The sequence below is a fragment of the Corvus hawaiiensis genome, chromosome 2, assembly GCF_020740725.1.
Source record: "Corvus hawaiiensis isolate bCorHaw1 chromosome 2, bCorHaw1.pri.cur, whole genome shotgun sequence".
NCBI classification, from domain to species: domain Eukaryota; kingdom Metazoa; phylum Chordata; class Aves; order Passeriformes; family Corvidae; genus Corvus; species Corvus hawaiiensis.
The window spans coordinates 86,542,711-86,556,512 of NC_063214.1; the positions used below are offsets into that span (position 1 = coordinate 86,542,711).

Here is a 13,802-nt window from a genome sequence, read left to right on the forward strand (position 1 = left end):
GAGGCACTATTTTATATAACAGATCCTAATTCCACTCTAGATGGATAACTACTGTGAATTATAATTTTATTTTCCACTTAGTAGAGCCTATTGACTTGGACTAGCTCTTGCCAGAGAACCGGTTTTGTAATAAAGGCAGTAAATTCTGATTTTGTGCTTGTTTGATAATTAATAGTGAGGTGTCAGCAGCAGGACAAAATGAAAGTATTTTTTTTCCTCTGCATGTTATAAAAGATGGGTTATAAGTCAATGACTTTATGCTGAGTGTCTAAGGCACATATCTTTTACTAAAATAAGTTCAGCAGCTCAGTGGAGGTTCTGTTCTGTTTGGGAAGGTATGTGTGCAAGGCACTCCTGTTAACCTTGGCCCCAGGCATAAATACACAGATAGTTATTACACTGGCAACGATTTTTCCCTCCCAGTGGAGACACAGTTTATAGCAACACTGATTTTCCCTTATTGCTAAGACAGTGGCAAAAATAGGTGCCCATGGGTGTCAGTATACATGCTAGTTATAAATATATATAATAATACATGTTTATTATACTTGAATAAAGAGGCACAGTAATGAAAATGCCATGTAAACTTGACACTACTGAAATATTTGTTTGTCAACATCTTCCAGTATTTACCAAGGATTAAAATAAAAACAATAGCCTTGGCCTTAACTAAGCTAGAGCCACAGCTCTAACAGATGGCTGTGCCAGAAAGGCACAGACCAGACCTGAGCATCTCACAGAAGATAACGACGTGGGAGCCCTCACGAAAACCCACCGAGATCAGATCACCGAAATTCCCTGCGTGCAAGCAGGAAGCAGGGAGTGAAAACACAATCCAGCCGAGTACCTGTGTGCTCAGAGAACACAAGGCCATCTCCTTTGAAGTGACTTACAGACATAAATAGAGGATTAGGCCCAAGATTTACTGAGATGCCAGAGGATGCTCACATGCTCCACTCTTGTGCCTTCTGCTGGACCAAGACAGTTTCCCAAGGTCCTCTGCACTAGAACCAGGAGAAGAACCTAAGTGCCACTGTGTGACTTTCCCTTTAAGGTCAACTTCCAGCACAGATTCTGTAAACTAGATCTCTAAAATGAGCTCCATCTGCAAGAAGTCATACTAGTCCAACCATCTCCCAGTCCAGGGGTTTCTGTACATCCCATTTCAGAGTACTTGTGCCATTGCAACATGCTAAGTGCCTTCACCATACAGTCATTTTTCCCTGATTATTCAGAAAATAATAAATAATTTGACAAATGGCAATTGCATGACCCATACCACGAATAGCTAACTGCCTTTCTTCAGTGAAATTTCTCTGGCTAACTGGCATCTGTTGTTAAAGTGACAAATGCATATTTGCCCTCTGTAGACCTTCCCACCTGTTGCTCCATGGATGATCATACCATATATGTGCTGCTAACAAACTGAAAAGTGCTTCACTTTCAGGGAGGGTGATTGGGCTTTGTCAGAAAATTAAGGTATAATTTATTAAACGTATGTGTTACCCTAGTGAAAATCAGGGCAGCAGAACCACAGATCTTGTATTAAGGCTTGTGCTACCTGCACATGTTGGCCCTCATCTCCCTTAAGATGCAGTAAAGCAGGGACAGGACAATGCAGGGCCCCACTAAAAGAAACATGAAGAGATGTCTTGGCTTTGCAGCACTTGCAATCCTTCATCATCCTTCCAATGTATTCCATCTCCTGTCCCTTCTTGCTCAACCCTGTCATCCCAGGCTCACCACTTCCCCTCCTCAGGAGAAGCAGTGACAACAACAGTGCCCAGAAGACTTCAGATAATTTTTTTCTCTGATTCTGCTCACAGAGTAAGTCCACCCCATAATGTCTGGGAATTATTTTTGTGGTTATACTCTCAACTCCAAGATAATCCAAGAAACCTGGCTACTGCATCTGATTGCAGTTCATTGACTTCCAAGGACGTAAGATGCCCAGGTGTTTTCTAAAATCTGCTGATATATGGAAGAGAGAATCTGAAAGAAGTAGGTTAACAGAAGTCAGTGTACTCTAAGGAGATTTCCTATAAAACGCTAGCAGTCAGGTTGGAGAGAGGGGGGAGAGGAGGAAGGGAGAGATCGGAGGGAGGGAGGCAGGCAGGCAGACCAGTTTGGTGACTTCCTTATTTATTTTCATATTTTAATAAAGAAAAAAATTGCAAAACTAAAGAAGAAAATACTTAGAAGGCAAGGTTTCCATAGGAAAAAAATATTTTATTTTTTTAAGAACAAATTCAGTTTGAAACAGACGTGGAATGTGATTTTCATAATTTTCATTTTCTGGGAACTAATTGCAATGTGGAACTAAAGCAGATTTCAAACTTATTACCGGCTAGTCTTAATACAGAATGAAACAAACAAACAAAAACAAAAAATAAAATTAAAAAAAAAGAAAAAGAAAGAAGAAATTATTTATAACTCAAGCATAATACTGTGTTACTTACAAACTGGACAAAGAAATTCTTAAATAAATATTCATGGTACACAATTTCAGCACAAATATGCGGCAATTTGGCAACCTTTTATATAATTTTTTCCTCAATACAGTGCAAAGGGGAATGACACTGCCTTTAAACAAGCTGTAGCTAAATACATTGCAAAATTCAAATTTTATACAAAACATCTTGCTCAGACTTTATAAAAAACCAACATTGCTCTATATACACAATCTGGTTAAGAAAAGCCTTTTTTGTCTTATTTTCATGTGGGTATTTTTATTATTTAAAAATGTGAATAAGGCTACTGTAACACCCCAAATCCATATACAGTAAATCTGAACCTATTTACAGCATCTTCACTTAGACATGATGGTGCAAATTCCAATTCGGGTGACTAGGGATGATCATACAAGCAAGGCATTTACAGTAACTTTTCAAAGCTGGACCAACGTCAAAGAAAGGAACAGTTGGTAGATTGTCATAATTCTGCACCAGACACAAAACAGACGCACAGTACATTTTCTTTTTTTCAATTGGTTGCAGGTTGCTCTTGAGCAATTAGTCTGATTTTTTTTTTCACAGTTTAGTATGTAACTAGAATGTAGCCAACTGATGAAGCGTAGATATGATTTAATAAAAATAAGGCTCAGTAAGCCCATCCCTTCCCTTTCTCCCCCTCCCCCAAAATAAAATCTTAATGACTTACAAGAGAACCTTGTATGGATGGATTCATAGAAAAGAAGGGTTGTTGAAAAGAATTACATATGTACTGTAGTTAGTCACCATGGTAACCTTCCACAGAACCATGGGTTGGAATTTTTTTGTTTTTCGTTTCTCTCTTTTGGGCCAACATCCCAACGTTATCTTCAGGTTCAGAAAACAAAGAGAGTGATCATTTCTATGACTGATTTTTTTCTTTTCTTTCTTTTTTTTTCTTTTCTTTTTTTTTCTTTTTTTTTTTTTTTTTTTTTTGCAGGTGCTCACCAGAGGTCTGAGAACCCTAAAATGCTGTTGCTACATTTTCTTTCCAAATCAGAAAGCAAAGTGTTACCATAGTAACATGACTATGTTAGAAATGTCTATTTGCATAGCACATATAAAAGTAGAGTTTTTTTATTTCCTCCCCAGGGTGGGAGCTTTAGGGGAATAGCCACGCTAGAGAGAAAACTTTAACCTGAAACCCCCCTCTACAAATCTCAACAAAATCTACAGAACACATCAGCCTGTAAGGCAAGGGAAAACACAACACAGAAAATAAATGCCGGCACATCTTGTTGCTGTTAAATATGTGATGCAGTAACACTGAATTCCTGATTTTTTGGACCTTGTATTTTCTACTTTTCTCTTACAAGATGCTTTGGAATTTTTCTTTTTTTAAACTATGCTCCCACTGGTGGTTTTGGATGGCTGATTTTTTTTTTTCCAGAAGTAGTTTATTTTTTAAAAAAATGTGCACATATGCATACATATATATGCATAGGTATGCATATATAGACTTATGTATGTGTGTATATACATAGACACACACACACACATATATATATGTAAAATGATGACAAGTTAAGACTATGTAATTGCCGCAAATGAATTTCACATCTTCTGGTGTAGATTCTGTGCAATCTCAAAATATATATTAGTAAAAAAAAAAACCAAATCAAAAGTAAGAAAGAATGAACAAAAGAAAAACTCTCACTTTATATCCCTTGTGTTCTATACACCTATTATAAATAAGACATATTTTGCTTCTCCATCTCAGTGTCATAATTTATTTTACTCTTACGGACTGCCAGAGGTTTGCCATATGTGCTTTAACTTTGCAACAGAGCACCAATGAACGGCTGTGTCAGTCAGTACCTACACTCACTGTGCAGGGACAGCACTACAATAAGCCAAAGTGCCAAAAGGGTCAGTCACAAAGAGATTCTGCCTTACTTTTAAAGCAAGGTTTTGTGGTTTGTTGTTTTTTGGGCTTTTTTCCACAACTTTACCAGTGATAGAATTATAGCTCATTTGACCCACTGGCTTATAATCATCTTGGTCACTTGGCTCTCTGTTGTTTTCTTAAATGCTTTCCCTGTGTTTATTATAATGTGATAGTATAGCAGCTGAGTCTGCTTAAAAGTCACCCAAAGCAGACTACATTTTTGCTACAGCTTCAAAGCTGTGTATTTTATTACCAGTACCACAACAGCCCTGCCCTAATATATCCTCAGCGGCCTGCTATTGTCTTGTCTTCTCCAGGCTTGTTCACTTACTAACAATACCCCTTTGTTCTACTGTATTGAAGGTACTATTTTTTTCTGCACACTGGTATTTGATAACCATGAATTCCTTCAAATGCAGCCATAAACCACTGCGCATGTTATTGTGTTTCCTACTTGCCTCTTAAAACTTAGCATACCAAAGTGCTGTGCTACCTAAATGTATTTGTTTTTCTTCCCAGTTTCTACTTTTGAGGCAGCAATATTCAATTGCAAACTTCAATCAGCCCTTCCCTCCACCACCCAGTCCTGCTCTTGACTTTGTTGACAGCCTAACTTTTTGGCTGGAAGGCTCCTTACTATCAAACACAATTTTTATAAATGCATTACCCATTCGAGTGAGGCTGCTGTAGCAGATGGATGGAGTGTGGATCTCCAAACATTAATGTTCCATTAGTGATTCAGGAGGTGGAGTGAAAGGAAATCTTATGTGAAGGATGGCAGAGCCCCGGATAACAGAAACAAATGGAACAGTGACGGACTAAAAGCAAGAGAACTTTAACGAGTCTTACTTAGACACCAAGGTCTGTGTGACAAATCCAGTACGCACTGAGAGAGACACACAAAAGTCAGAAGATTGCATTTCAAGCTTGATATATCCTAGAGCACCTTCCCAGGATGCCTAGAGCTATTAACATCCACGGATTGCTCCATCTTCCCTTGGCTTTTGTACATGCCTGAACGCCCACAGCACATGGCTTTGAGGATGATGAATGTAACAAGAGTACAGCAATCAGAATGGGCATCTTCTACATAAAAGTCTTCCAGCTTTTAGTGAATACTTATTCACCGAGATAAGAATTCTACAGACTAGGTAAGCTGTCCAGCTCGCGTCGGTTCCTGGAGAAAGAGCTGTGCCTTCTCCCCCCTGTGCTTAAGTCAATGCTAGTGCACAAGGCGTCATCACAAACCCCAACAGAAAGCATTTGACCAGTGAGTTTCCTCTATGACTCAACTGTACCACAGAGCTGGTTGTGTGTTTCTCAGACCTTGTAATAAATGTTTGCTGGACTCTGAGGAGGCATCTCTTGAACTATGTACACCGGATGTCCATAGTCGCCGCTGACCTTTTCATAGTGGGGGCAAAAGACACTGTCTGCAGTCCTTAGAGGAATGATAATGTCACTGGGCTCAGAACCATTGTTGTTGCCACTGCGCTTTGGGGTGGCTAATGTACTAAGTGATAGAGTTGTCGTGTGTTGCGGGGAATGCTTCCTGTGTCTTCTCCGGTACTTCAACAAAAGAACCACCAAAGTGATGATGATGACGATGAAAATGATGCACCCTGATGCAATCCCTGCAAATAAGGCCACCTCTGAACCCAGTATACTGGAATGCCCAGCCTTACTGCCATCTGTGCTAGATCCTGGAAAGAACGGAAATACAATAGACAAAAGTTATTGCCATCCTGTGACCCATTTATGTTGCTTAAAAATGTGTAGAGTAAGCAAGACCAGAAGAATTAACTGACAGCTAAACTTTGACAAACCAATTACCCTGTTAGATAGCTAAATGCAAACAGCCGAAGTCAGCAATCAATATAGAACAAGACTTTGTGTCTGTTGGTCTCACTTTTGTGTCGCTCCCAAACCACTCTGTTTCATACATCATCATCCATCAGCGGTGAGAACTGTCACTGACAAGGCAGCCTTTGATGCACACGGCATCTTTTAACAGATGCCGGCCAGCCCCGGGCACAAGGGAGGGGTGGGATAGAACTGGAAGGGAAAATAACACAGGGAAATGACAATTCTCAGAACAACTGGTACTGTTCAGTGCCACACTGTTCCCTCTGCTCTTTTATCTTTTGCACACTGATTTAAGTTAAACCATCCTTAGTGCCTCTTTACATGGACTCCTCTTGCTTGGAAATGAAACTAAGGAGCTTGAGGCAGCGTGGGAGACAGGCAAAATGTCTACAGCATGCCTGTTAGTATTAACTTACAGTTACTTAAAAGAAAACAACATCATGAATTTGGTAGTCAGGAAAAGCTCATGCGCTGAACAGCCTATTGAGTATTTGCTGCCCATCACACCATCACATGATACTTGTCACAAAAATTACGTGAATGCTCACTTGGCACGTTTTCATTTCAAGTTTGGACCTATTTTCCTCTCTTGATGCTCACTCACAATGAAAAAATGATATAGATGCTACATTCACATAATTGTTAACTCTTCCTTCCAAAGCCTCTGCAGGGATCAGCTGAAGCCACTTACTGTATCAAAGATTCATTAGCCCAGTAACTAATGACAGAGCTGGCAAGGAAAGCTTGTGGCCTTTTTTGGGAAACCCAGAATCACCTGTCAGAGAAGTTTTGCTTTGTAGCATTACTAATTACCGAATTTTCTTCTGGACAGCTTGAGTCTTAAGAGTTAGGCTTTTTCTTGTTCACCCTATGAGTGAAATGCATCCTGAAGATATGTGTTTGGAATCATCTATTTATTTTGCTAAGATAATTATTAAAAAAAAACCTTTACATTTGGCAAAAGACCAGCCATCCATGTCTAGACTTTATATGGTCAGCTAAAAGATCAGGACATTAATTATAGATGCCTTGAAATAAACTTCATAAATGGCTGTTGAGAACCACTTGACAATGTCTTATGCGGGAAGAGAAAGACAAAGACTTGTTCATCTGCCAGAGTACTAAATGTAAGGCAGCACAGACCACTGTTAAGCTGCTTAGCAAATGTCCTATCCAAAATTTTTCCTGTAAATGAGTGACATTATCACAAGACGTAATTAACTTCTACAGCAGAGTAGAAGAGGGGAGAGAGAGAAGATGTTGCCAAAACGTGCAGCTCCCAGACACTACCCACCGGAGCAAACAGAACAAGCTTTCGCTTCATCTCACCATGAAAACATTTGCTTTTCTGGCGCTTAAATGGTAAAATAAAACACATTTGGGGACAAAGGAGGAGAAGACTTTCCAGGGCAAAGTCCCACCACACCTACCTGAGTGGTCCTTCACAAAGGGGCTGGTGGTGGAACTCTTCCCATTGGTGCCAGCTTCCTGCTCGGGGCGCTTGGTGGGATCCGTGTGCCGGGGCTGCCCTGCCGAGTTGGGATCTGGGGGAGAGAAAGACGACTCATGCAGCTTTGGCACTTGATGGTACGGAGCCTTACAAGCTGGCTCTAGGCACCTCGTGAGAAACAAATGGTTTAACAGAAGAACCTTTATGCAAAGGACTGGGAGATACAAGAACGTAATTTTCCTTTTAAAGCAAAATGGTTATATTAGTTATTTCAGGTTTAAATTGTGAGGCCATCTGCAGAAACTATAGGGTCTCCTGTAACTGGCAAGAAAAGCTTTGCAGATGATATTTCAGTTTAACTGAGGAAGTTGATTGACTACTAAACCAACTTCTACTTAGAAGAATAATTCTTTCTTCCTGCACAATAGGTTATCTATATGTGAAAAGAGACAATGAACAAAAACCTCTCTGTAATCAGAATTCATAACAAGCAAACTATAGAAATATTAGCTTCCCTCTTTTCATGTATTTTAAATAATTTTGAGCAGCAGAGTTGTGGCTTTTGTTTTTAAAATAAAAATAAAAATGACTGAAACACACTACTCCCAGGTGACCTTTCCTTCTAGGGATCTCTCCAATGAAGAGATCTTATTATGCTAACCCTCCTTCTGTAGAAATCTGTCAGTAGCTGAGGAAGAGAAAATAGGCTTTGCTTTCAGACTGTAAGGGAGGAATGACCACACTAGACTCGACTGGCTCTCTGCTCTACACTGCTAAAAGAAGCCTGAAAACTAAAAAAGACATTGAGACCGATCAAAGTGATTTCATGAAACAGCAGATGGTCTTTACCTTGTCCAACTTTCATGAGGATCTTCATGGTTTTTGTCTGGCACACCCCTCCCTCCTGGTTATCCAGGCCCTCCAAAGACCCATTTGATGTTGCTGATTAAAAATAAAAGAAAAATAAATAAAAATAAAAATAAATAAAAATCAGGAAATCAACAGGCAAAGTGATGTGAACATGAGTGTCTGAAAGCAGGGATCTTTCAATCTACCAGAACCTGTTCTTGTTGCTCAGGCTGACCTATGGAAAGTTGTGAAATGTTGAAAGCCAAAGGAATGAATACACTGGTAAACTGTACAATATATACAAATGGAGGAATGTGTTATCAAGGTTTCAAATTTACCCAGCAACCTTTTATTTTCCTATGCACAATTGACTGACTGACTTACTTGGACAAAAACACACCATCTTGCTAAAAAGGTGATGGAGTTAGCTGAAAAGGAAGCTCTGGCAGGCTCAGAGGAGAAAAGCACTGAAAAATCACCCTTTTTTTTTCCTCTCCCAACAATATCTTTATAATCACCATGTTACACCTGCTTCCTCTATTACAAATCTCCTGCTGGAAGAAGTGAACGCATACAAAAGACCCAGGTGAAAGCTAAGATTCTGAACTGATTGGAAAACCATTTAATATTTTAAAGTACAATCTCACTTTTCTCAGCGTTGAGGAGCCTCTGCAGGGGTGGGTGGCAAAGGGGAATACGCTCTATTCTCACGGAAACCTTTTAGCTCATACAAACAACAGGGTGCTTTCCCCTGTGCTGATATTGTTCTTGCTTATCTAGGTGCCAGCTGGAGCCACGCGATCCAGGCGCCGGCTGACACTGCCATGCGATGTGAGTGCAAAGCACCACTCCCTGGGAGAATCCACAACACTGAATCACGATGTATGGGTGCGCCGCTGCTGCCACAGCCAGCTGTTGGTTGCAAAACAGCTGCTGGAAAATTATTTGGCGGCTCCTTGGCAGCAGGCATTGCGGCCACTGCACTGCACTGGCTACTGGCCACCGCGAGCAGGGCACAACTGCCAGTGGCAGGCTCCGGATTCACTGTGCAAGGCATGCACTGGGGGTTTTCCTACCCTGGCTGTCCTGGGGATGGAAATTTCACTGTCATTTCTTGGAGCCGTTTATCCAAGGACCAAAACAGACTTATGAGCGGGTGCATGCACAGGCACCAGCACTGGGCCGCCAACTGGAGAAAACAAATGGAAAATGGGATGTAAGGGAGCTCACTGCTTGCCGCAGCAGCGGTGAGCTGCTTAAGCAGCACATGCCTCCCTCTGCCCCTCTCCTTTCAGTTTGTAGGCTTTACGCTCTTCAGGTCTTTGTTTTTAATTCTTGCTCCTTCTCTTTCACCTTCCTTGGGGATTTTCTTTCAAATGCAGTCTATGTATATTTCCTTTTTCCTTCACAATGTCTTCCTACCCCCATGGCAGTATTTTTCTTGCTCTAATCTTCTCTCTAGCTGTAAAGATATAAACCCCATACCGCTGAACCCTGCTTCCTAGCCTTTGATCTGCTTCTTGTTTTTGTTCCACTTCTGACTCTTTTGTGACCAACTCGAATTACAGCCACCATACAAACTTCCCAAACTGTGCTTTCTTTTCCTAAAATTCCCTTCTCCTCATACGTTGTCACTCCCAGTTCCTCCTCTTGTTCCCTCCCCCCTGTAAAAACATGACAATAGCTGTATGGCAAAAAGACCTTTCAAAATACAAAGAGCACGTTGAGTAATTTGAGATAAAAGCTGATCTGAAATGTGCCACTGCATTGCCAGGCTCGGAAAATAATGGAGACATATAGTTTTGTTTTCTTTTGTTTTTTTTCCAGAGGGGAAAAAAAAATCAATACCAAGAACCCATCCTGGACATAAATCAAATGTGTCTTTGCTGAAAGTGTTTTTTATGATCTATTTGCCAATGTACCAGCACAAGGACACAGAGAAAAAAAGCAGTAAATAGAAATACCAAAGCTGAGCACCAACTGAATGTACAAATAAAAAACACTGACTTTCTCTTGTGGTTTTTTGTTATTTGATTATTTTTTAAATCGAGCTGAAGGGAATCACATCTCCTTAAACACCTTCTACTTGATTTTAATTGAATAGAAAGCAGCTTCTTCTGAACATCAATGCCTTTTTATTCTTTAAAGACCTATCCACTTAACCCACAGAGTAGGAGACCTCAATAGGATGCAGAGGATGCAGTCTGACCTCAGAAAGTAAGATGGCAAAAAAGAATGCAAAATTACTTCAAATACAGTCTCCAAATGAGAAGACCCAGACGTACAATGAGTCTGGTTGTGTGCCTACGCCAGCGCAATCTGCCTCACTTGCTTGCTAAAAGAATGCTTTCATAGCTTTGATGTCAGATGAATGAATTTGCAGAAGTATTCACTTTTTCCACAGTTCTTCAAGGGATTTTAGGAAAGCCTACGTTGTGGCTCAGAGTACAGACTGCTACATCCTGAGGAATAGGGAATTTTCAAAGAGGAGCATTTCAGTGACAAAGCAAAGTTTCCTTCTCAGCTTCTCCTGTAATTAAACTGACAATTACCCAAAGCCACCAGAGGAAATTATTTTTCAAAATTCATTAAGACTTTCAAAATGCAACCTTGCGTATCCCTAGTGTACCAGGAAGAAAGTGGATAGCTTTAAACACATCGTTTTAAGCTTTGAAAAGCTGCATGGAGAAAAAGAAGTAACCTGGGACAGCAGAGAAAACACAGTTTCATACTGCTAATGCCCCTTGACAGTGCAGTGTGCAGAAGTCAAACAAGGGAGTGAGTACAAACTATTCCTCAAACACTTGCTGTGGCCTTTCTATATTGATCTTCAAATGAAAATTACACCCACTGACTGTCATGTTAGCTCCTCCACTGCACTCACACCTCTGCGGGAAAGTGACCCAGCATCTGCAGCTCTGCTCACACTGAGAGGATATTAAAAAAAGAAAAAAAAAAAAAAAAAAAAGTGCCCCTGATAGGAGTTTTGGATTTAAACAAAAACATAACACAAGTTTCTGGTGTCCAAAATGGAAATGTTACTTTCCAGTGTGTTTATATAATCAGATTTTAAACCTTCCATCCAATTTATTCTTATATACATATATATAAAAAAGAACAAGTTTTTTTACATAAAGGTCTAAATACGGATATATTTTAAAGTCAATTACTGACACGAGCTACCATACAAAGCCCTCTGCTAAGAAGACTAAATACTTAAATATTAACATTAATAAATATAATTATTAATATTAAGTTTCTCATTAGTATTAGTATTAGTATGTTCTCAGGATCCCACACTTCACTTTGTATTAATACAGCAACACATAGTAATCTAGAAGTAAGTAAAATGTTGCTAAACAGGTAGCAAAATATTTTTAAATCTTTTGGTGGTTAAATATGTCTGATTTTCTGAGACCTGTCCTGCCCCACTGATGTCAACTGCAAAACTAATAACTACAGTCAAAACCACATGAAATTATTCAACAGTTTGTCCACACCTAAAAATAAACACATAATTGTGCTAAAATCTCTACTAATTTTAAGACTTTCTAACAAAATTGCACACTTCTGGGCCATTTTACAGTAGTTTATCAGACACTGTCTGCATTCCTTGAATACAACAGCAGCTGCCATTTTACAAGGAATGCAAGTTTAGTTTTTCAACATTCAGAAAACACTTACTGTTATGAAATTATGGTTAAGAGTCTTGCTAATACATACTTACTTTAGAGAAGCTAGTATACATTTTCAGGTTGGTAACATACTGCTTTAACATATCCTCCTCCGTACACAAGGGAGAAATTAAATTATTCAGACCAAAGAACCTCATTCAGATCTGCCTCCCCTTCTTTGAAACACATGAATTGTATAAAAACAAACAAAATCCCCAATGAAACAAACAAAGAAACAAACAAACAAAAAAGCCTGGAACTCATGTAAATCAATGTATAATGTTTTACATTTATTTGCTTTTAAAACTCCGCAAGTGCTGTTTATTGTACAAAGTGCATTAGTCATAAATGCAGAGGCAGGGATTCAGTGAGCATAGCAGAGTCAGCTGACAAGAATAGTTCCTGGCTATGATTCTTATACAGTCCCCATGGAGAGGAAGTAATATTACATTTTAATATGTCTTCATTTGATTGTTATTACTCTGCCTCCCAGGAGGCTACGCCACTGCATGGATCATGGCTGTTTTCAACCTATCAGGTTGGTAACATTGCTCTAATCAGACGGAGAATTAAGCTGCTGGATTTGTGCCTGTATATAGCTTTTCATTCACAAAGAGATTAGAAATGAAGGCACAGTCACAAAAATTCAACTTCCTTCACTCCTAAAAACACACATTACAAAATGAAAAAATGCCACCACAATTACTTAAAACACCCGCAGACAAAAATCTCAGCCTCTTAATTCTGCTGCTATTATTACCCACAGTTTCATGTTTTAGGATTATGAAAAACATTACCTATTTGCAAATTAAATGCCATATGCTTTGAACCAACACAACTTTAAAACACATCTATTTCTAGTGCTTGAATATGAAATGGACTACATAGCTGACGAGAGAAAGGATGATCATCTTATTTAATTTTCCTGTGAAAACTAAATGGACTTTAAAACACAGACTATAGGAATGAATGAATGATGTCAACTGATGGGCAAGGGCAAAATTGATTTTGTCCCTCCTTAGTGTGCTGGACAATAAAAGTCATTTGGCAATATATTAAAGACACATCATTGATGAGGTCATGAAGAATTAATTGCTGCTGATGTGGATCTGTTAACAGCAAATTGAGAATTACAGGTTTTCGAGGGGCAGATCAGTACTATCCAATAGTAGTGATTTTCACAGATTTTATTCATTAAGTACTGCTTGAATACCACATCAGAAAATAAATTTCTCAAAATCAGAATAAAATAAAATCAAATAACACTACCTATTTCCACTTTTCCCCTGCTGTGCCTAGAAACAAAGAGAAAAAACAGCAGCAAAAATCCACACAAGCTTTAGATCCAACAGTAAGAAGTTATTCTTAAAGCAAAGCTGCGCTTGATCTCACAAGCACTCTCAGGATTACTAAGTGCATGTAAAGTTTTTGAGGGTTTTTTATTTTATCAAGTAATAGAACACTATTTTGGACAGGCATCATTGTGCTCTGACTGCTTTCATCTGCTTTTGGTCCTTTTAATGATAATCTTAGTAAAGCACTGAATAAATAATTCTTCTTTTCTATAAATTTAGATAATTTACGGG

General features: G+C 39.1%; 1 protein-coding gene across 1 annotated transcript in view; it reads right to left on the reverse strand.

Annotated features, from left to right (window-relative positions):
• Window positions 1-2,208: 2,208 nt before the first annotated feature.
• The window catches only part of EFNB2 (ephrin B2), a 45,681-nt gene continuing 34,087 nt past the window's right edge, over window positions 2,209-13,802 (reverse strand). The window contains exons 3-5 of the mRNA XM_048295940.1: window positions 8,543-8,635; window positions 7,674-7,787; window positions 2,209-6,080 (exon numbers count right to left, since the gene is read on the reverse strand). Coding sequence (XP_048151897.1) covers window positions 5,698-6,080; window positions 7,674-7,787; window positions 8,543-8,635 — 590 coding nt within the window. The 3' untranslated portion in view covers window positions 2,209-5,697. The remainder of the gene's footprint in view (window positions 6,081-7,673; window positions 7,788-8,542; window positions 8,636-13,802) is intronic.